This window comes from Myotis brandtii, unplaced genomic scaffold (genome assembly GCF_000412655.1).
Source record: "Myotis brandtii unplaced genomic scaffold, ASM41265v1 scaffold1927, whole genome shotgun sequence".
Taxonomy (NCBI): domain Eukaryota; kingdom Metazoa; phylum Chordata; class Mammalia; order Chiroptera; family Vespertilionidae; genus Myotis; species Myotis brandtii.
In genome coordinates this window covers 189,311-214,133 of record NW_005357181.1, presented here as the reverse complement: position 1 = coordinate 214,133, position 24,823 = coordinate 189,311, and the positions used below count along the sequence as shown (strand labels likewise).

General features: G+C 36.3%; 1 protein-coding gene across 1 annotated transcript; it reads left to right on the top strand.

Moving 5' to 3' along the window:
* Window positions 1-698: 698 nt before the first annotated feature.
* AASDHPPT (aminoadipate-semialdehyde dehydrogenase-phosphopantetheinyl transferase) lies at window positions 699-24,479 on the top strand. Its single transcript, XM_014538533.1, has 6 exons — window positions 699-793; window positions 1,784-2,009; window positions 15,823-15,944; window positions 16,494-16,655; window positions 20,295-20,366; window positions 22,360-24,479. Exons 2-6 carry the CDS (start codon window positions 1,796-1,798, stop codon window positions 22,522-22,524), a joined length of 735 nt encoding a protein of 244 aa, XP_014394019.1. The 5' UTR covers window positions 699-793; window positions 1,784-1,795; the 3' UTR covers window positions 22,525-24,479.
* Window positions 24,480-24,823: the final 344 nt, after the last annotated feature.

Genomic DNA, 24,823 nt, shown 5'->3' with positions numbered 1-24,823 from the left:
ACGCGGGGCGGGGGCGGGCGAGGAGGGTGGGCGCTGCGAGTCTGAGCCCCGGCCTGGTCACAGCGGCCTTTGTAGTCGCTTCTAAGGCCTCGCTCGCGGCCAAAAAGTTAGCCCCTCCCACGTTGCCATGGAAACGGGGACCCTGCGAAACTGCGAGAAGGTGTAGGGAAGGCCTGCGGGGTACTTGCATTTCTTTCCTCGTAATAAATGCCTTTGTATTTCCATTTGTTATCTTTTTTATTTTTTTTGCTTGGGCGTCTGCCTGTTAAATGTCCCACCATTCCCCGAGGGCACCCTGCACGTGAGAGGCCCCCCAAAACACTGGCGGTCTGACTGCGTTTATCTTTGCGCCCCGTGGAGCCAGACGAGGCCCAGACCGGCCTCCTGCACCCGTGAAGCGGGAGCCCCCGGAGGATGCGGCCCCGTGTATATACCTTCCTGACCACATAGCTTGGAAAACAGGGTTTTAAATAGAACTATTTATTTTAGTTACGTATTTTTAAGCAACAAATGGAAAATTGAGCTTAAATTATTTTCATGTAGCGCAGTTTGAACAGTTTGAAACAGCCTGTAATGGCCATCCCTCCAGAAACAGTCGTTTCTTGAAATTGCTCCTATGTTGAAACACCTTTTCACTTGAAATTTGGCCTAATTCATTAATCTTTTGAAGGTATATGGGTGAATATTTTTATACTCTTTTTTTTTCAATTGTAAGAAGTTGTGAAGTTCAAAGTATTGCAGTATCTAAAACTCATTTTTAGATTGAAGCAAAAACAAAAAACAACAACAAAAGGTATCTTACAAAATATTGTATACTTTGTTATACCCCTGGGTATTTATGTGTGATTATAGTAATTTCTTAAGTATTATGTGGAGGTGGGGGAGTGGAAGAGGGAGTGTATGTGACATAAGATAGATCATGGGTAGCTAATTGTTGAAAATGAGTGATGGGTATATAGCAGCGATTTTCAACCTTTTTCATATCAAGGCACACATAAACTTCTGAAATTCTGCGGCACACCAAAAAATACAATTTTTTGACAATCTGACAAAAAATAGGTATAGTTTTGAGTCATTCACACCTATGGCTGTTGTTGTGTTGGCTGTCATCATTTTATAATTTGACAATGTAAGGGAAAAGAGGTCAGTGCCCCTAACTAGTCTGGTATTGCATGTTTTAAAAATTATTGCATCACACCATTTGGAAATCGCTGGTATGTATGATCTAGACATGCTTGCACATATGCACAGAGATGTATGTACAACAGGGTTCGTTACTCACTGGGGAGTTTTTTTGTAATAGCAAAACTAGAGGCAGCCTAAAATGTCCAATAATGGAGTAAGTCAATCTAGTTATACTTTCTTGATACTGTGAAACACTATGCTATAGTTAAAAGTGCACAGAAATATGGATATGGACAGATATGGAATAATCCCCAGCACAAGTTAAAAAGATTATACATGGTAGAATACTACATAGAGTAGGATCACATATGTGTAGATAGATAGATAGCAAAATCATATGCACATGAACTTATATTTAGGTACTTAGAAAAAAGACTGGAAGGATGCCTACTTGTTAATATTGCTTACCTGTTGAAGGGAGAGAATTGCTAAGGAGAGACTAACTTTTTCTCCTATCTTCTTACGCATTGCTTAAATCTTAATGGAATGTATGTTTTAAAACCCTAAAAAATATTTTAGAAACCACAAAAACATACTTTGTATATTATAGGCAGTGTACTTACACATACCAAATATTTATGTTTTATTTTCTTAACAGGCTGGTCGTCTGATGATAAGGAAATTAATTACAGAGAAATTGAATATCCCTTGGAATAATATTCGTTTGCAAAGAACTGCAAAAGGAAAACCAGTTCTTGCAAAAGACTCATTGAATCCTTACCCCAATTTCAACTTTAACATCTCTCATCAAGGGGACTATGCTGTACTTGCTGCTGAACCTGAGCTACAAGTTGGAATTGATATAATGAAAACTAGTTTTCCAGGTAATGTTGCATTTTTGTAGTGCAAGAGTTTGTATCTCCTTGTCTCCATTCATACCTATTGAGTAATCAGGCCAGGAGATGTAATTTACATACTTAAATTTAGGAAAAATATGCTCAATACTCAAAGGTAGTATATCTGAGAGAGCATATATTAAAAAAGGGTTTATTACTTAGAATATTAATGGACTTCTACATAAAGGATAGATTCTCTCCTGGCCTGCGTGGCTCCGTGGTTGGGCATCGACCTATGAACCAGGAGGTAGGTCATGGTTCCATTCCCAGTCAGGGCATATGCAGGGGTTGCAGGAGGCAACCAATGGATGATTCTGTCTCATCATTGATGTTTCTTATCTCTCTCTCCCTCTCCCTTCCTCTCTGAAATCAATAAAAATATATTTTAAAAAAAGAATAGATTCTCCATGTAATGTTCTGCCAGAGGCAAAGTGAAATGTAAAGATTTTTTAACTATACCTCAGCTTAAGAAAGACTAAATTTGAAACTATTTTAGAAGACTTAAATGTGTAAAGTTTTTCAATAGCTCTTATTATCTTATTTAAATGATGTTAAGTCGAACTGGGCTTGAGTTAATTTTCAGTGGCGTTCTATTAAAAACATAATAATTATAAGAACTTTGTTTCACTTAAACATATCTCAAAATTAATCAGTAAATTGTTTGGTTTGTTTAAAAGGTAATCTCAATGATAAAATATATTGTAGTTCTTAGAAAAGTTAACATGTGTTTATGCTATATCTACAACTCTTTGTAGCACATTTATATAAGTAAAAATGAAGAGCAAGCAATTATTAAAATATTTAACTTGCTTATATTTTGCCTTAGAAATTTGTAATTGGTGGATGTAGGAACTGCTAACATTTGTTGTGGGTTGAATATGCCCAGGGAATTTTATAGAACACAGGTTCTCTTAGCTATAATTCTTATCATCATTAACATTTAGTGAGCACTTATTGTGTGCCAAGGCATTTTACTAAGTGCTTTGCATATATTCTCCGATTTAATTGTCCCAACCACCCTAAAATGGATATACTGTTATTTTTATCTAAAGATAAGTAGCAAAGAAGAAAGCTATTAATAGAAAAATCTTTCTTATTTCATAGTGCAACTTCATCTCCACACTATCTCAGTATCTTTGCTTATGTTTTCCTGGGTCTGGAAGATTTGTATTAACTTTATCCCCCACCCCAATTTCTGTGTAGATAACTTATTGACTGGTTACCTTTCGCCTCAGTCTTACTTTAGGGAAGCCTTTGTGAACTTTTAATCTAAGCTAGGTTTTTTCGTTGTAGGCTCTCTTATAAAATGTGTTTCCTGCATTCTGGTAATATATCTGTTCATAATTATTTATCAGGATGATTGATTGCCATTCCCCCAGTTCTTATAAGCCACATGAGAGCAGGAACTATGTTAGCTACATCTGAGTTTGTTCACTATCACATCTCTTAGCACCCTACCTAGGTTATAATAATGCCCAATACATATTTGTCAAATGTACTGCTATAGTAAGGTTTCATTCAGAGTATGGCTGTGAATCTCACCTCTCACTTTTGCTGTAATTGTCTTTACCTTGAATTTTCCCACCAGCTACTTGTTCTCTGACTTGCTCATAAAACCTTTCTATTACAACTCTATTGTTAACTTTGCTCAGCAAGAGGCTCTGCTAGCAATGTCAGGGATTCTTGACCTGAGACCCAGGATAAGCATCAAGTAATTTTATTTTAACCTACTGAAATTATTTGCTACATTTTATGTGAATTTTTCTCAGGAGAGGATCTGTTTTTCAGCAGTGTCATAAAAGGCTTATTCTGAAAGAACCACTGCTGTAGAGGATTTGGAATGAGCCCTTAAGCCTTCATAATGTTTTTTTGTCCCTTTATGAACTTTTCCTAAAGTCAGAAATTACCAGAGAGGCCATTGCTCCTCAGAATGCAGTCAGCTTAATTACATAGAAAGGTTGGCTCATCAGGTTGATATCTGCCTGGAAATTATGCTTTACTGTAAGACACAGATTTTAATACCAATTGCTTTGATGGATAATGTTGGCTTTGATCAACACTAAATAAGCAGGTAATTACTCATTGAAACTTTTAATAAATGATAGGATGATAACAGCATTAATTGAAGGTCTAGTTTCCTGATTATTATATTAAGACTTTTTTTTACCCCCAACTTTTATTATCTTATTTGACTAAGCATAGTATCCATGCCTTTTCCTATTCTTTGTCTGGTTCATTGCCAAAAAGCTATGATATATCCAATAAATCATAAGACAAGCGATACTTTCCAGTGTCACTAGTATTGTTATGTCAGTAATTTCCACTAGTGATAACAGTGATGGACATTATTTCTCAGTGAGGTTGGGTAGTAGACAGTGGTTTATTTCACTGGAGAATCATTTGAATCCCACTGCTTATCAGAATAAGTAAAGAAATTGAGCTAAGGGACATTCCCAAAAATTACTAAATGATGGAGGGTAACATTTAGGACAGCCTCAAGTGCATTGTACTTTGTACTGGACATGTTATTAGATGTCACCTCTGGAGATGGAGTCAATCTTTGTGGGCATCATTTGTATTTGAAAGACTCATTTTCATGACTCCTATTTTGTCTGCAGGGAAACATGTAGGAACTTGTGGAGTCTTTCCTTGTCACATTAGTCATATCTACTAGGTGCAGATCATTTTCCTCCACCTCCTCCCAGTTCTCCCATTGCTTCTGTGGCAGGGCAGGAGAAAATATAGTAATGGATCTAGTAATGGTTTCTTCCTTCTAGCCAGATGCCTACAATTGAGATTGTTGCACTACTTTATTTGCTTAATGGAGAAAGGACCCTGATTAAAAAAAAAAAAAAGTAGCTGGTGCATAGTTGGTACTCAGTAAATATTTGTTTAATGAATGTCTAGAGAAAAGCAATTATAAGATATTGGGGACGTTGGTAAAATAAATTGGCAGTGCAGTACTTTCCTAACCCTTGTGGGGGAAGTGTTTTGTAAGTCATTATAATTTATGTATCATAAGTGTAAAAGAAAACATAGTTTTATGAATTACTCAGTTTTGTTCCCATATTTACAAAATAAGGCAAGATAGATACAGTATAAAAACTATGATTTAAATTTGGGAAAAGACTTGCCAGTGATGACCAGCAGACCCTTAGTGACGGATGAATGGATTACTCCAACACATTTGCTGTGAGAGGGCTAAGGGACTGCCTGGCTAAAGGAACCAGACATATTGGGGGGACACATGTGTTTGTAGTGTCCTTTAAGCAAGTTAAGCAAGGACACCCAAAAGATTAAGCATAAGGATTCCAGTAAACACCCGGGGGTCTGCATGTGCACAGACTTGTTTGGAAAGGTCAAGGGATAATTAGGGGCACTGCCTTCAGCACTCCCCTAAGTCAGAATTCTGATAAACAGGGTGGGGGGCCCTCCACACACTTTCCTTTTCTCAGTATGTCCTCCTTACAAACTTTCCAACCAGTTCTCATGCTTCCCCACAACTATGATACTTTTTCCCCAAGGTTTTTACATTTTCTGCTTAACATTTTTATTATAAACTTTTCTGGATATTAGCACAAAATGACTCATTGTTTTGAGATTTAATACTAATTTAATAGCTTTGAAATGACTATCATAGGACTGTTTTCTAGAACAACTGTTACATAAATTAAGTACAGTAAGTATAAAGTAAGTTGTGGTATATATGATGGCTAGGACTGTGGTAGGACCTTTCTTATCTCCTTCTACTGTAGTGTCTCCTATACTATTTTAATGGACTCTTAATTTATTTCCCATTTCCTTTTGTACTCACCCAGATAATACAGAGTTGGCATGGTCTTTAAACAAATCTACAGCAGTTTTCTTAAAACTCTTAGTTTGGTTCTTTTTTTAAAATATATTTTTATTGCTTTCAGAGAGGAAGGGAGAGAGAGATAGAAATATCAGTAATGATGAGAGACAATCATTGATCAGCAGCCTCCTTCTTGCCCCCTACTGGGGATCAAGCCCCCATCCCAGGCACGCGCCCTCACCAGGAATCAAACCATGCCCTCTTGGTTCATAGATTAACACTCAAACACAGCCACACCAGTGGGACGTAGGTTGGCTCTTAATAAAATCCAATCCCTTTAACATGACCCTATCATCTTATTCTCATTTACCACCATTTGCATTTCTATCTGCTCTCTCTGCTCACTATTTTCTGTCTTTACTCTTTTATTACCTTGAATGTAGCATACTTTATCTTGTTCAAGGTGGCAGAATACGTCGTCCCTCTTGTTCTTCCATCTATGCAAGAATTTCCTTGGGTACCTTGGAAAGGTGAGAAGTAGCCAGTGCCTCCTCAGCAGGGTTTTTCCTGACTACTTGATCTTCTTTTCCTTCGCGCCCTTCTCATATGTAACTATGACTCAGTTATTTGGTTATTATCTGTTTTCCCTCATTAGATAAGTTGAGGAACCGTGCTCGTTTCCTTTTTGCCACAATATACCTAGTACTTAAAAGTGTTTAGCACAGAGCAGGTGCTCAATATGTATTGAATGTACAAATGATATGAGTTCTCACTTTTGCTGAAAACACTAAATTTGTTGAGAAATGAAAAAAAATGAGTACGCAACTGTAATGAAAATTGGTATTCATATCAGATGCTAATTAGAATGTAAACTGTTCTCATCAGTGACTTATGATTAAAAATAGTCTTCCTTTGAGTCTTCCTCTCCATTTATCTCCCTAGCTCTTTTTCTCCTCCATTTCCATCCTGCTTAGATTCAGTTTTCAACTTTCTTCCAGCTTCAGTCTATTCCACTGTCATTTCTATCTAGGTTCACCTACATTCTTCTAGATTTGTATTTTGCAGGATGTGCTTAAAGGACTTTTTTTCAAGCTTGGAGATTTAGAGCCAGTAAGTTGCTTAAATAAGTTGCACTTCCCTTTGTACTCTGAACTTCTGAACTTCTTACTGAAAAACCAGGTCTTTATTGGCAGGGAGTATTCCTCCTTCTGTTACTGACTGGATCTTTCCCAGTGTACAGAGGAGTTGAGTGGGATCATAATGTAGAACTGCTATTTATTGAGTAACTCCTATGTGTGAAACATTGTGTTAAATGCCTTGTATGCATCATCTTGTTTGATCCACTTAAGCCTAGGATGTAAGTTCAGTTGACCCTTGAACAAACACCGGGCTCAGGAGCACTGAACTCCCATGCAGTTGAAAATCTTTGTCTAACTTTGGACTCCCCAAAGACTTAACTACAGTCATCCCTCAGTATCTGCAGGGCACTGGTACTAGGAACCCTTGTGGATACCAGAATCTGCAGGTGCTCAAGTCCCTTACATAATAAAATGGCATAGAAAAATGCATACAGTCAACTCTGCATCTGTGGATTTCCAACCTTGCTTCAAAAATACTGTCTGTCTTCCTTTTGTTATGAGTTCCTTATATATTCTCAAAGTCACTAATCATCAGAGAAATGTAAATTTAAACCACAGTGAGATATTACCTCACACCTGTCAGAATGGCTGTCATCAAAAATCAACAAACAAGTGCTGGTGAGGATGTGGAGAAAAGGGAATCCTAGTACACTGCTGGTGGGAATGCAGACTAGTGCAACCATTATGGAAAACAGTATGGAGTTTCCTCAAAAAAATTAAATATGGATCTCCATTTGACCCAGTGATCCCACTTCTAGGAATATATCGTAAGAAACCTGAAGTACCAATTAGAAAGAATGCACCCCTAAGTTCATAGCAGCACAGTATACAATAGCTAAGATCTGGAAACAGACCAAGTGCCTATCAGTAGATGAGTGGATAAAAAACTGGTGCCATGGAAGACTATGCAGCAGTAAAAAAGAAGAATCTCTTACCCTTTGAGACATCATGGAGGGACCTGGAGAGTATCATGCTAAGTGAAATAAGTCAGTCAGAGAAAGACAGGTATCACGTGATCTCACTCATGTGGAATCTAACAAAATAAACTGATGAACAGAGTGGATCCAGAGACTTGAAGCATGGAATAGAATGTGGAATCTCAGAGTGAAGGTGGGAGAGGGTGGGTGGTGGGAGGTAATCAACCAAAGACCTTGTATGTATATATATGCATAACCAACAGGGTGCTGAAGGCCTGGGGTGGGGGAAAATACAAAAATAAATAAATAACTGTAAGCCCTAGCTGGTTTGACAGTGTTCAAGGGCCAACAATGTTGTCATTTTATAAAATAGATTAAGACACTTGCTCAAGGCAACTTAAACAGGAGAAGATCATGGACTTGAACCCATACTACAAAACCTGTGTATTTGGGCACTACACTCTACAATATATGGCCTCTCAATACCAGGCTTGGAGCCTACGTATGCAAATTAACCGCCATCTTTGTTGGGTTAATTTGCATACTCTCCTGATTGGCTGGTTAGTGTAGCAAAGGTATGGTCAATTTACATGTTTGTGTATTATTAGGTAAGATAATGTTTCTAGAATAGTGGTCAGAATATTAAAATCAGTGTGGATTTTATTAAAAATTCAAGTTTTTTTGAAAAATCAATGAAAAATATCCTTGGGTGAGGATTAACCTATATATATATTTGGTCTGTGTTTGGTTGATTCCACAGATGTGAAACTCTGGGATAGGGAGGACTGACTATATTTATTGGAAAAAATCCACATGTAAGTGCACTTTTGCAGTTGAAACCCCCATTGTTCAAGGGCCAACAATGTTGTCATTTTATAAAATAGATTAAGACACTTGCTCAAGGCAACTTAAACAGGAGAAGATCATGGACTTGAACCCATACTACAAGACCTGTGTATTTGGGCACTACACTCTACAATATATGGCTTCTCAATACCAGGCTTGGAGCCTACGTATGCAAATTAACCGCCATCTTTGTTGGGTTAATTTGCATACTCTCCTGATTGGCTGGTTAGTGTAGCGAAGGTATGGTCAATTTACATGTTTTTGTATTATTAGGTAAGATGATGTTTCTAGAATGGTGGTCAGAATATTAAAATCAGTGTGGATTTTATTAAAAATTCAAGTTTTTTTGAAACTACCTACCTTACTGAACCAGAATTTCTGAGATGCAGCTAAGGACTCTCTCTATATATAAATAATTTTCCAGGTTAGACACATTAATGTTTAGACAACATATTAGATGTAATTTACAGAGTCAGCAAAGCAAATTATAACCAATCAACATTTTTTATGGGTTAAATAATCTTAAAGCCCTTTAGATCTTTGTTTCACACTGTACAACAATATGGTTAGAGTTAGGTTTTCATAACAATTAATAGAACACAATAGAATTGTATATTTGGTCTGACTTTTTTTTTTTTTCCAATGTCTCCCCATTCACCATACTGACCAGGCAAAGAGCCTGAGCTGAGGTGTATATGGGGTAAGTTTACTCTGCCTCCTATTTCTGTACAGTCAGTGTAAGAACACAGCCTGTGGTAACCACCAGGGGGCCTTGGTCTGACTTCTTAAAGGATGTCTTTTAAGCTTAGAAAGGCAAGAAACCACAAAGTCAGAGATGTGGTTAATTTCATATGATATCTTTTCTCTCACAAACCAGGGAATATATTTGTGGCAAAATTTGACAGACAAAGGTTAATGTTGTTAATATATAAAATGCTTGTGAGTATTGATAGTAAAATTACTTAAGACTTACTTGATGAGTGGACAAAGAACCTGAGAAAACAATTCACAAAAGAGGAAATATATATAACAACTACCCCAACAACTTTAGATCTAATATTTATTAAGTACTTAATAGTTCTGGGCACTTTACATGTTTATTTCTTAACTAGAGGCCCAGTGCATGGATTCCTGCACCGGTGGGGTCCCTTGGCCTGGCCTGCACCCTCTCACAATCTAGCCCCCCTCGGGGGATTCGAAGAGCCAGTTTCAGCCTGATCCCTGCAGGCCAGGCTGAGGGACCCCACCACTGCACTCATACATGCACCAGGCCTCTAATCTGCATATAAGATCCTTGGTTAATCTTTTCCTGCCCTCCCCCCATCCCCTTCTCTATGAGATTCATCAATCTGTTCCATGTTTCCATGCCTGTGCGTTGGTCAGTGTGCATCATAGCTACTGGTCGGATCGCTTAGGCGGCTTTTAGATAGATAGATAGATAGATAGATAGAGCATCATAGCTACCGGTCGGATAGTCGCTTAGGCTTTTAGATAGATAGATAGATAGATAGATAGATAGATAGATATGCCCAACTCTTTGTCCCTAATTTATAGCTTTAAGAAAGTAAATTCATCCCATCCCAGCATTCTTAAGTCTTAAACTATTCCAACATTAACTTTAAAGCCTAGGTCTTACCTAAATATCAACTCAAAAAGTTCTAAATCTCATCATCTGAATCATCTAAGTTAGGCCTGGGTGAGACTGTATGATGCAATGTGGGACAAAATTCTTCTCTCATCAGTGAATCTTTAAAATGGGAGAAGAAATCACCTGCTTCTAAAACACATTGGTGGGGCAGGCATATGATAGACATTTCCATTTTAAAAGGGAGAAGGTGGAAGGAAAAAGAGGTCAGGCAAGGGTCCCAACCAAGTTCAAAACCCAAGGGAGCAAATTGCATTAGGTGTCAAGGCCTAAGGTTAATACTTTGTGGCTCCCTGCTCTGTCTTTTGGCTCCTCAGCGTGGTCCCACCCTTTGCCCTTCTACCCTGCTTTTGGAGTCCTTCCCTTTACTTGAAGGATAAAATCTTTTTTTTTTTTTTTAAGGATACAATTTTTGCAGCCAAGTAGCCCAAACTGCAGGCCCTTTTTTTGCCTGTGTGTATTGGTCCATGTAGGTGTTGATAACTGCACATTGAAATAAAAACACTAGGCAATTGCAGTTTGGGCCTGCCTAAGTGGTGGAGAGTTTCAAGCCTATGTCAACATATTTCGATCTAGTGTTCTGTGCTGAGCCACTTGTATGGAGGGCTTAAGAGCTCCTTTGTGTTAACAAAAAAAAAAAAACCCCATTGAAACCTGTAAAGAATTTATGTGAGTTTATTTGAGCCAAACTGTCGACATATGCTGAGAAGCTCAATGAATTGAGATAATGCTCTGGAGAATGGGTAGTTCATACCTTGTTTTTATAAATTTACCATCAAAAAGAAAATACCTAAGTGGGTTACATGAAATTCATTGGTGATAGATTAAGGAGGTGGGATAAAGCAAAGCAGGGAATCCTCTGGGATAGGATAAAAAGTGAAATGATGGACATATGCTTCTTTTGCATAGATGGATACAGGATAGTTTAACATAATTAACAGTTGATGATTAACTTGATAACAACAACAATGAGGGAATGTCCCAGTGCCATTTGCTGTGCCCTGAGGGGTTTGGGGGGCCAGGGGGGGGAGTTACAAGTTACCCATGCATTTCGCATATATGTTATCTTAGAGGCAAAAAGACAGATGGGCTCAGTAAAGATCTAAGTTGATCTTTGTCAGGGAAAATACTGGCCTAGGACATGATTACCCACTATAACTTGTTTGTAGTTAAATATTTAGTCTTCAGACCATCGTTTGTGGTTATTTCAGGTCTTTTGAGTTTGCACAACAGTCATATAGGCCTTCCCTAACTAGTCAGGTTAGCATATGGTCCCTTTCGTCCTCATTTGTCAATAGCATGCTACAGGCTTTGTGGTAGTTTATGAAACCTATATTAGCAGCTTAGACATTTTTGTTTTATTCTGAGTTTGTATCTGGATAAATTCCCAGACAAGTGAGCTGGTAAGTCAAACATTATCGTATGCATATTAACTCAAATTTTAGAAGACTATCACCTCCCATGGAAGCAAGACTACATGTAATTCAGTACTTAGAAAATGAAACTACTAGAATTTCTAATACAATTTATTATCCAAAGCTAAATTTCATTACTCTGAAGCACACATATGGACATTGCTCAATTCCTTCTAAAATAACTGGCCCTTTTTAAAAAGAGGGGCAAACTTTAACTGGGATGCTGATTTTATTCTGAGGAGAAATTGATGTTGGTTGGTGTTGAGGTTCTGGTATTAGTAGGATTCTTTTTCCCATAGGTTTGTAGTAGCAGCCTAGGGTATTGACTATAAATTATCTTGTTGTAGATTAATACTGTGTGTTTAATCAGCTTCCAAGTTGCTGTATGACCTTGATTAGTTTATTATTGTGAACATTTAGTTAATATCTAATATTGCTTTCCTTAAAGATTAAACTATAAGATGGGGTTCTGGTTTTTTATAACTTGTTTAATAGTTCTATATAAATTTTAAGTAATTTTATCTTATGTGTATACTTGTTTCTATATGTACAGTAGTAGAATGATAAAAATGAAGATTGTAATAAACATGAATATGTGATGGTATTATTAGGCAGGTTTGCCAATTGGTATGTCCAATAATTGTGCTGTCTCCAGATAGCTTGAAGGACAAATTACTATTGTAGTATTTCCTACTGATTTTTTTATTAAATATTTTGTCCAGTTTCTCTATACATATTAATTTATTTTTATATACATATTAATTTATTTCAGAGAAGAAGGGAGAGGGAGAGATAGAAACATCAATGATAAGAGAGAATCATTGATTAACTGCCTCCTGCAAGCCCCCTACCAGGATCAAGCCCACAGCCTGGGCATGTGCCCTGACCCTGACCGGGTATCGAACTGTGATCACCTGGTTCATGGTCGACACTCAACCACTGAGCCATATGGGCTGGGCTGATTTTTTTTTTTTTTTAATTCAAATTTTCTGAATAAACAAAGTCCTTGAGTACTCACCCACTTTGTCTTTCCACCACAATGCCACAGGGTGGCACTGTTGTGCTTTGGCTGAATGTTTACAAAATCATCTTTTTCTTTTGCCGTCAAATCTCTTATTTTGTGGAATAAATAAGATGCTCTCAAAAGTATATGAAAATGCACTCATATCAGATACTTTTAGTTGTACATAATCAGTTATGTGATTGCTTTCCACTGATTGTGCTAGGTTGCTTTTTGTGTTAATCAGCTTTTTATTGGCATGCATATTTAAATTTCTTTTTCTTGATTGCCCCATCATATATAGTTAAAAATCAGAGGGCTTTAAGATTATTAAATTGTAACTTGAAGAAACCAACAAATAAAATTACTTATATGACAACAAGCATATCTTTTAAAATTTTAGGCTTTTTTATAGTATTGTTAAACTACAGTTCTGATCCAGTTATATAATGCTGTCTTCCAAATCCAAGGTGGCTAGCTTCCTGTTGTTATTATTTACCCTCTTTGTGCCAGAATCTATTCAGGAGGAAACAGTTCATGATTTATATAGCTATTGTGCTCCCATTAGTTAAAATCTTCAGATATACTTTCATCACTTTTGCAAGCTTGCTTGCTTTACTTTCTTTAGTGTGTAATTTATCAAGCCAGTATGTAGTAGTGATGCTTGCATTTTAACAAGATAGTTTTTATTAAGGGCCTTAAGGAATAAGCATGACCGACTATCAAAGGGATTCATAGCCCTGGGGCTCCTAAGATCACAGTTTAATACTTCAACAATGCTATTACATGAAATGACTTTATAGCTTTGCTGGGCTACTTTTAGGAAATAATAGTTTTAAATTAACAAACATTAGACATCAGTTGAATTCATAAAATGGATTGTAATGTTATTCTTGAGAAAATGAGAGGGCTAGGAATACATAGATGAATTAAATGAGTTTAATGAACTTGAAAATAAAAGAGGATCTATGTCTTGAATTAAAGGACCATGTATTATTGTAGGGTTGTTGGAAATATTTCCTGGCTAAACAAGAGGAGACTTTTGACTGTCTTGAAGTGGGGATGGTAGGGGAATCTTAATTTTGGGAAGAGCTGCTCTTAGTAGAAAATAACTATGGGAAAGGTACTTCTTTATTGTAGGACAGTGATTTTCAACCAGTGTGCTGCAAGAATTTTTAAAGCATGCAATACCTAACTATTTAGTCAGGGGTACTAACCTCCTTTCCCTTAGGCCAGTGGTTCTCAACCTTCTGGCCCTTTAAATATAGTTCCTCATGTTGTGACCCAACCATAAAATTATTTTCGTTGCTACTTCATAACTGTAATGTTGCTACTGTTATGAATTGTAATGTAAATACCTGATATGCAGGATGGTCTTAGGTGACCCCTGTGAAAGGGTCATTCGACCCCCAAAGGGGTCGCGACCTACAGGTTGAGAACCGCTGCCTTAGACTGTTAAATTTAAAGATGACAACAGCCAATACAACAATAGCCTTGTAGAATGAATGAATCAAAATTATACCTATTGTTTTTATATGTCAAATCAGGGAAAATACATATTTTTTGGTGAGCCGCAGAACTTTAGTAAATAGTTTATGTGTGCCATGAGATGAAAATGGTTGAAAATGGCTGCTGTGGGAGACAGTATAAGCTCCCTATGAAGATAAGGATCACATCTGTTTTCCTCATGATAGTCCCAGCGTCTAGCACTTGGGCACTTGAGTGTGAATAATCATAAGAGTGCTAATTGTTGAATTGTCATGGGGGAGATAGTTATTACATGCTAGTAAAACATTAAGTAAGGGGATTTGACATCTTTTTTCCAGACATGCTGTGTTGGCAGATGTCATTTTTTTAAGAATTGTAGTCAATCAGTTAAGAATGTCAGTTTTTGGAGTTGGGTATTTTAGAAATGGGAGGCAGAGTAGATAAGCTACGTTGACAGAATCTGCAGAGGGACTACCTTCACGAGGTTTTCTGGAAAATAATGGGGCACGTTTAGGAAATAACTTACCAAATAATGGTTAACATTCATTTATTCATACAGTAAACATTTGCGTTTACTTACCTTGCCTTGGGCCCAGCTTTCTGATAGGCCACTTAAACTGTAAGTGTGTGAGGGCAAGAACCATGATTGACTTGTTTTAACCATTAGTTCAGTAAATATTTGTGTAATATTTTCACGTGTTTTACTTACCTATAGAATAAATGGATGATAGAAAGTTCCTGCCTAATAGTAAAAAGAGACAGACACATAATTATAATATTTTGAAAAATACAGTATGAAAAGCATACTGTATATTTTAATTTGTGTCTTAGCCCTTAATTCTAGGAATCAGCTTCTTTGAGTTCTGTTCTTTTTGTCATGTATTTTTAGAATGCTATGTAATATTTTGTCTGTGGAAGTAGGTGAGAGGGATATACTTCAAAAATATTTCAAATGCCTGATTCATAGTATCCCCAAAAGAATTGAAATTAATCTGTTTTATTTGGAGAAGTAATATTACAAAATGTTAAAACAGTTATTTTGAATGAAATATATTTTCCAGTCATGGTAATAACTTAGAAAAGAACAACTTTCAGCATTCAACCCATTTCTAATAAATTATAATAAAGAAATCATTCCCCCTGTTATATAGCAAAATAAAATTTAAACTCCAGGATAGACTTGTTCTATTTTAAGAGTTCTGTATTTATGATATTCTATTTTATATATGAATTTTCTCTTGATTAAAACGTATAACATGTTTGGCTGCTAAATTTTTTCAAAACTTTAGGAGCATCTATTGATAAAACCACATGGTTTCTCTCCTTAAATACTGAGTAATTCACAGACTTTCATTATTGCTATTAGCCTATCTTTTGGGGGGAGGGGGGGCTAAACCCAGTTTGTCACTGTGTGTTATTTTTTTAATTCCAAACTTAATTTTGTTTAAGATTATTCTGACTATTCAAAAGTAAGGTTGGGCTATAGTTTTATGTGCTGTCTTTAACAGATTTGGTAATAGAATCGCTATTTTTAATTCACTATTTCCTCAATTTACAGGTCGTGGTTCAATTTCAGAATTCTTCCATATTATGAAGAGAAAGTTTACAAATAAAGAATGGGAAACAATCAAAAGCTTTAAGGATGAATGGACTCAGCTGGATATGTTTTATAGGAATTGGGTATAATATCTTTCTAATTTTCAGAGTAAATGACTGAAATTATTTCATTATCTTTGCAAAAAATAGAAAATTTTAGAAGGTTATTACTTGGGAACTTGATTCTTATATATGCATTATTACATTATAATGACATTTAAGAAAATATTTAATGTTCAATTAGAAGGTTTACTTTTGGAGCTAAAACAAGGCATTTTATTTATCACTTTTTAGAATTGTTTTCTGTCCTAAAGGAACTCATACAGATGAGGCTTTATTTAATAAACACATATGAAATTTACTATATGCTGGAAGACATTAAGTGTTTTATAAGTTAGCTAATTTAATTGTTATGAAAGACCTATGAGGACAGTGCTGTTATTGTTGCATGTTACACATGAGAAAGTGGAGGTACAGTGAACTGAAATGATTTGCCTTAAGATTATACAGCTGGTTTGTCTCCAGGCCTACTTTACTGCATCCAGTAAAAGGTCCAGATGTTTGGGGCCTGTAGAGTTGATGAAAAATTTTATATACTAAAAGCTCTCAGAGAAAATGTTTTCTGTATCTTAGGCACTGAAAGAAAGCTTCATAAAAGCCATAGGTGTTGGACTCGGATTTGAATTGCAACGGCTTGAATTTGATATGTCCCCATTAAACCTGGATTTAGGTCAGGTTTATAAAGAAACACGTTTGTTTCTGGATGGAAAAGAAGAAAAGGAATGGGCTTTTGAGGTAAGAAATTGATCAGATTGCTGTAACTGTAAGGACTTGCTAATTTTGTGCATTTGTGTGAGATTAATTTGGGGAGGCTAGTCATTGGAACGAAACATAGCTGGAATCGAATCCTGGTGCTCTGAAGGTGAAGTCAGGGAAACAAGCTGATACTGGAGAGATTAGTCAGAGAGTTAAGTAAAATGAGCAGGGAAAGAGGCCCTGAATGGAAACAGCTCTGTGTGTATGCACAGCCAAAGAAGCCATGCTGAGGGGCTTCCATGTTGGATTGGTAACATCATACAGGGCATTATGGATCAGATTGAAGATTTTTTCTTTCTGTAATTGATTCTTAGTTGCCAGGAGAGAAACCCAACATAAACTCATTTCATCCAGAAAGATACTATATAGGCTAGTAGAGTGTTTCATGTAACTGGGCTTCAGGATTCACTAGAATTAGGGACGGGAAAACTCAGAACTCGTTTCTATTTTACTTTTGCCTTTCCATATATCCTGGCTTCAGTTTTCTCCCACCATTGTTTCTCATTTTGTACATCGGCTTTCTCAACTTCTGGTTTGTGTAGCAGGAATGACTGCCTACCACTCTTGCGTGTAACAATTTGCAGGTTAAAACCCCACAGAGATTGGTGAGCTCCCTTTCTGTTCCAAGTCCTAAGAGTCCTGGAGAAGGGACTCCCTGACCTAGGTTGGATCTGAGGCTTATCTTCTGACTAGTCACTGTAGCCAAGGAAGTGGTCTACTGTGATTGGTCCAGCTGTTCAGAGCCCAGCAAATGGGTTCAATACTAACGTGCTTATTGCTGCAGTAATCATCTGAATTGTGTTCAGAGTAGGTCGGTGCCCAGAATATAAAGAATTAGTGATGAGTAGATAAAATGAGAGGTGTTCACCAATTTTCTCAAAAGAATTTAACAAGTGTTAGTAGAGAGTGATAAGATCAGATTTGTATTTTAAGACCGAGTTCTATCTGGGTGGAGGTTAACGAAGTGAGATGTCAAAGATGTTATGATCAATTCTGTGACTTATATAGGACCTTCTATTGAAAAAATGAATACTAGAGAACAAGTCGATAAAATTTGAGATGCCATAGAAACACCCAAGTGAAGGTGTCGGTGAATAGAATGAAAGGCTGGGCTAGAGGTAAAAATCATAATCATTGACATGTGCATGGTAGTTGAAGCCATGGGGTTTAAGTTACCGCTGTGAGGTTACCTAAATTTGAAGAGAGGAAGGCCCTCGGACAGCATCCTGAGAGTACTGATAATTAAAGGTGGAGTGGAGGAGACAAAAAGAATGACAAAAATAGTTAGAAATAAAATAAGAGAGTAGTGTTAGGGGATCCAAGGCGGGTAGAAAGTATTTTGAGAGTGAGAGTTGGGTTAAAACTGCTAACATATTGAGTAAGGTAGGGATTTTATCAATTAAAGACATTATAATATTTAGGATATTTTAAGTGTACAATTTTAAAAATTGTAACCAAAATTATGTAAAAACCTTTAGTACTTACAAGGTTAAACCTTAGCCATTTCACTCATGGGGAATCCTCTATTCTCAGTGGTGCCCGAGAGAGTAGGCCTAGTAGCAAGGTGAGGAGGGAAGAGTCAGTGACTGGGCCAGATGTGCTTCACGTTTTGGGGTGGTAAAGATGTCTGAGTTCCTCAGGACCAAATAGATGCTGTGGAAAATGGTGGCCACTGGGCCTGAAGTGTCTGGAAAGGACCGCACTCAAGGGAACTCCAAAGGAAGAGGCAGTGGGCAGTCTACTAGTTGCTGAGGGCAGGAATTGTCTTGAATACTCTGCTAGCTCTAGGCAGTGTACAGGGAGCACTAAAGAACTGAAAGTGGGTCACTGAAAATACCACTGGTGCCCACCCGGTGAGATAAGCTAGCCTTTGATACTTCATATGGTTCTAAACACTGTGTTAAACAGTATCGGTCATTACTCTGCCCCTTTCCTGTAGTCCCATTCCTTTATGTCCCCCACCTTAAGGAAACCAAAGTGGAAAAGGAAGAATGAAGAGCAAGGTGAGGCCAAGGGGGAAGATTTGTGTGTTTGTTCTAGGAGTGAAATGGGTTTTTTTAAGTGAAAGTGACTAAAGAGCTTGTCCAGGAGCTGGGAAGGGAGGATGCATCAGGGTACATTTGAAGGCAGCCATGGAAGAGTAATGAAGTTCTTCACCAAATGTCCCTGAGTGTTTTGTCAGTTCAGTGTACCAGTTACCAAAGTAAGGAAGCCATGTGTATTAGATGCAGACACTATAGAACTGCTGATCTAAGTGGTTTTCCAAAAGTAATTTTGCAGCCAGAACATCTCTGTATGTTATAATGTTCACATTATTAATATATTTAGTGTAAAGAATGGGAGGACAACCATGCGTTAAAAAGAATAGTTTGGTTTATAGTAAATATTGTGAGCTTTTTTCAGCTAAAGTGAAAATAACTTTAAAATATTAAACCTTTTCTAATACTTAACTGGTTATATATTTTTCCTCTTTAAATGTTTTTTCCTAAATTTATTCTTATTGAATTTTAGGTTTTATTAATTTGGATATCTTAAAATACAAAGATAAGAAAAACAGGGTAAAGGATATAAAGTCCCTAAGTAATTCAGTTTCTAATTATAGTTTGCTTTAGTAAAGTGGCTTTTTAGTGAAAATTTTGTTTCGTATTTTTGTTTACTTTTTAAAAATTAGTGAAAATTTTGTTTCGTATTTTTGTTTACTTTTTTAAAATTTTATTGATTTTTAGAGGGAGAGGGGGAGAGAAACGTTAATGTGAGAGAGAATTGATTGGCTGCCTCCTGCACGCCCCCTACTGGGGATGGAGCTTGTAACCTGGGCATATGCCCCTACCAGGAATCGAATCAGTCACCTCCTGGTTCATAGGTTGATGCTTAACCACTGAGCCACACCGACTGGGCAAAAGTTGAATATTCTTTGTCTATAAATTCCACTATGATTTTCCATAGTATGTAGTTAACTACATGTTTATACACAAGTGTTGCAACCTGATTTTTTTTTTTAATGTTAATTTTAAGCATGTACAAAATTAGCATCACAATTAGGGCAGAGGGTTCTCTAGTGGTACCTAGATAGGACACTTCATCTATGTAGTACTCTGGTTTAGAATATATTATTTAAATCATTAAGAAATAGCAAATGCCAAATGAACAGTGTTCTATCAGTAAAAGGGGGAGAATGGGGCTTGTATTTTAAAATATTATCGAAAGAAAGGTTAGCAAGACATAGCAACTGAATGCAAAATTAATCCTAGACTACCTCCTGTACTTGAGTCGGGAGAATGCTATAAAAGACATTATTGGATTAGTTCAAAAATTTGTAATACAGGTGGTAGATTCAAGTACTACTTCCATGTTACATTAACCAAAGGTATTAACTGCTATGGTTATGTGAGAGAATATTCCTATTAGAAAATACATATTGAAATATTTCAGACTAAAGGGTCAAAATGTATTTGACTTCTCCTTAAATGTTTGGGGGAAGTGAGGGAAAATGTGTGAATGTGTGTGGTGTGTGTGTATAGAGAAAGAGGTTGAGATTTTAAAGTTGTAAACAAAAGTATATCTAAGTATACGTATTTAGTAATCTGTATTTTTTACTTACTTTTTCTTTTTTATTAGGAAAGCAAAATAGATGAACACCATTTTGTTGCAGTAGCTCTTAGGAAACCCGATGGATCTAGACATCAGGATGTAAGATTTTAAGATTTCTCTGACTTCTAGTTTAAAAGCATGAATCAATTTTGAGTTTTTTCTTTATTAGTAGAAATAATCATTTGGTTTACCTCAGCTTTAGAGGGATTTTTTTTTGTTTATTTTTAGATTATAAATTTAGACGTGTTTTTTGTTATCAAATCCTTAAGATCACCTGAGATTTTACAGAACATTTTAAGAAGGTAGTTAAATGGTCAGCCTGGGCCTAGAAGCCAGGTCTTCTGAATAGTATTCTTGTTCTTTTCACACCCTTAGTCATCTTAACAATAGTTTATTTCCCGGTGAATATCTTGAAGATAAAGATACCCAGCTGACAGGTGGTGAATAATGGAATTATTTGGCAAATTGAACCCCTTCTCCTTTTTGTAGTACTATCCTCAATTATTCCTAAGTTATACTATCAAATATGTGAGAATCCTTGTGTCATATTGTGACATAACATGGTCTCAATTCTTCCTATTACAGTTTGTAAACTTCTGTTAATTGGTAAGTAGAGAAAGTTAAAAAAAAAAGAACACACTTAGGGCCAAGGACGCTTAGCCTATATATAGTTGTGATCCTGCAGTAGTATTTATGTAAGGACTATTGATCATATTATAATAATTGAAACTACATGCATATCATTTTTAACGAATCCATGTGAGAGAATGTGGCATGGTCAATACACACACAAACACACACCATTATCTCCAGAAAAGTAGTTCAGTCCACAGACCAAGCCTTAGATAGATTAACAAAGGATTAAAATTCCTCATAGATTATCTTCCTTAAAAGGGGGCGGCATATTAAAATTGACCACTGTTATCTGAAGATGTTCTGACCAAGTTTACCTGTCCTTGTTACCTACCCTATTTTACCTCAGCTCTGCACTCTCTCTGAATAGCATATATTTCCATAAAGCTTTATATTTTTTGTAACATTTACACACGTGGTACTTCCTTTTTATTTCACTGGAGAGAGTCTATTTAGGCAGCAGCATTGACATAGTGGGAAAAGGACGAGAATACTATTCAGAAGACCTGGGTTCTAGGCCCAGGCTGACCGTTTAAACCTGTGTGGTGAGCTTGGGCAAAGTTGATCTTCCGAAGCCTCAATTCTCCATCTATAAAATTGAGATAACAACCATATCAGCAAATAGGTACTGACCTTGTTAAAACACTATATGAAATCCAAGTATTATCTTTACTAGAATGTATAGAATGTTAAAAGAGGTCTCTATGGGGTTCAGTTGTAAACAAGGGCCTATCTCATAGAATAAGAAAAAGGGCCCTATCTTACAGAATAAGATATAGTTTTAGTGTTGATGAATCATTTCCTAAAGAAGTTTTGCATCTCTGTGGTTATGGGTCTAGAGCAGTGATGGCGAACCTATGACACGCGTGTCAGAGGTGACACGAGAACTCATTTTTTGGTTGATTTTTCTTTGTTAAATGGCATTTAAATATATAAAATAAATATCAAAAATGTAAATCTTTGTTTTACTATGGTTACAAATACCAAAAAATTTCTATATGTGACATGGCACCAGAGTTAAGTTAGGGTTTTTCAAAATGCTGACACGCAGAGCTCAAAAGGTTCGCCATCACTGGTCTAGAGTATTTCTCCAAAGTTTGCCTGGTGGCCCCCAACCTCTATCAGTATAATCCACCTTCTTGTTATATATTTTGGGATCCCTTTTAACTTATCTCCTGAATTAGAATTTTTGGATGTGTGACTCAGTAAGTCGACATTTTAAACTAATATCACAGGTTATTGCTATATACAGGAAGTGTGAGAATCAGGTTATTTCATATTTTTCTAAATTTGCTATATTGGCAATATATAAAGATTAAAAAACAATTAGAAATCCTGTGTTGTACTTTAATATTACTCAAATGTAATTTGGTCTTATTTGTTATTTTCCTAATTATAAAGTTGATCATAAGATTAACATGCAGTGTAACAGTCAGGTAATCTATTTTTTCCCTTTTAGGCTTCATCACAAGATGATTCTAAACCATCCCAGAGGCAGTTTACAATTCTTACCTATAATGATTTAATCTCATCTGCTGTTCCTATGACCCCTGAAGATCCTTCATTTTGGGACTGTTTTTGCTTCACAGAAGAAATTCTGATACGAAATGGTACAACGTCATGATATGACAAGTAACAAAGGGAAGTGAAAGCTGTTTGTAATATTCTGTATTCACTAAAAAATAAATGCCTGATACTATTATACTATTAAATTTTATTTCACAAAACAGTTTGAAAAAGAAAAACAACTTTTCCTATTATAAAGCTTACTCCCAGTTTAAAATAGCTTAGCAGAATACAAGTTTACCTTTTCTCCCGCCCAAGAATCTCATAAATTGACAGAAGAAATAGAAAAGGGAGGCAGAATTTTGGGTGACACAGGCACCCCTTGGTTCACTGCACTTTGCTTTATTGTGCTTCACGGGTGTTGCGTTTTTACAAATGGTTAGCAAGACCCTCCACCAGCAAAACGATTACTATGGTAATCGGGGACTGAATCTGTGATACCTGAAGCATGCCTATACATGTTTATTGTAGAAAAACAAAATGCAAATTTGCAATAAGGAAACATTTAAATTCCTGTCTTTCAGACATAACTATATCAGAGGTAACTATTTCTAAACCCTTTTATTGGCAAATGAGTCTATATTAATGTATTTGTTTTTTAATAAAAAAATGGGAACATACTATTTTTTTTTTTTTTTCTTAACTGCACATCTACTGTTCATAAATACTTCCTTGGCAAAACTTTTCCTGGCTCTAAAGTATTCTATTGAATAGCTAATATCAGTTAGGGTGCTTTGACCAGAGATAATAGTATCCAAATATAATTGAGATAATAAATGTTCTCATACATTCATTATCATACAATACACAGTTGAGAGGGGTCATTAGAGAGACTTTTTTTTGCCTCAGCCTCAGTTTATTTTGCCTTAGACTTGTTTCATGCTTATGACAGCTGCTGTGCTATAACTCCCATCTTCACGTCATAAAATTGCATCTAAAAATAGGGAAGGCTGTTTCTCTTCTCACCTCTCAGTTTGTTAGTGAGGATTACATTTCCCATGAGTCCCCAGAAGATTCCCCCTCAGTTTCCCTGGACTCAGATCAGATCACTGAGAAAGCCAATGTGGACTCTGGGAAGCAGACTTGGTAAAGACGACGCTGGAGTGAGGGGGAGAATGGCATCCAGGGAAAGCCACTGCCTGTGGTAGGGGGTGTACCACAATTGACTCATTTTGTTCTCCATTAAACATTTGATTTACTGTAAACAGTGGTGCAGTGAATATCCTTGTAAACACATTTTGAGATATGTGCTTATGTCCTTGAGAAAGTTTCTGGAAGTGGAATGATTGGCTCAAAGGGTTTAAACTTTTTTAGAGCTTTGATAAAAATTGCCAAATTGCTCTCCAAAACTGTAGTGCAACTTGCACTTCAAGTTACTTTTAAATGTGTGACCCCCCCTTCCACCCTCCACCTGCATACTCCCTGGTAAACTCTAGATTTTTTTTAAAATTTAATCTTTGTCAATGTAAGTAGAAAATGGTACCTTATTTTTTAAATTTCTATTTCTTTTCATTACAAGTAAGATTGGTATGTCAGTGTTGTTATTGGCTGTTTGTATTCCTTCTTTAATGAACTGCCTGTTCATTGTCTTTGCCTGTTTTCATTTTAGTAAATAGTACTTAATTTAAAGTGGGAACATAATATATAAAATGCCAAGCCCATCATATTGATGACAGATCTATGATATGGTTGTAGTGCATGTCTTGGGGAGTTAGTCTTATTATTGCTTAATATCAAGAAGTGAAATAAGTTTATTGTTTCCATTACTAAAATTGAAAGTTGTTGAAATTAGATGCTTTGCTTAGTAAAAAAATTTGGAATGTTTTATAATATTTTATTAAGCATGCCCAAATAGTCCAAGAATAGTAAGTAACGTGTTTTAAATGGATCAAATGGCATTTATAATATGAGAAATGGCATCATTATCCTTAGCATGAATGTAATGGTAATATGAAAAACTGTCATCTGTCTTGTTATTATAATAATAAAATGATTAACATTGACTTTTTATGAGCCAGATATTGTGCTAGATTTTGTTTTTGTTTTTTCTATTCTTTCTGAATCAAAGTGGCACATTACACATACTTTAAAGCAGTGGTTCTCAATCTTCTGGCCCTTTAAATACAGTTCCTCATGTTGTGACCCAACCATAAAATTATTTTCGTTGCTACTTCATAACTGTAATGTTGCTACTGTTATGAATCGTAATGTAAATATCTGATATGCAGGATGGTCTTAGACGACCCCTGTGAAAGGGTCGTTCAACCGCCAAAGGGGTCGCGACCCACAGGTTGAGAACCGTTGCTTTAAAGAATCAAATCTACAATTTTTCTTTTTCTAAATGAAAAACACCACTA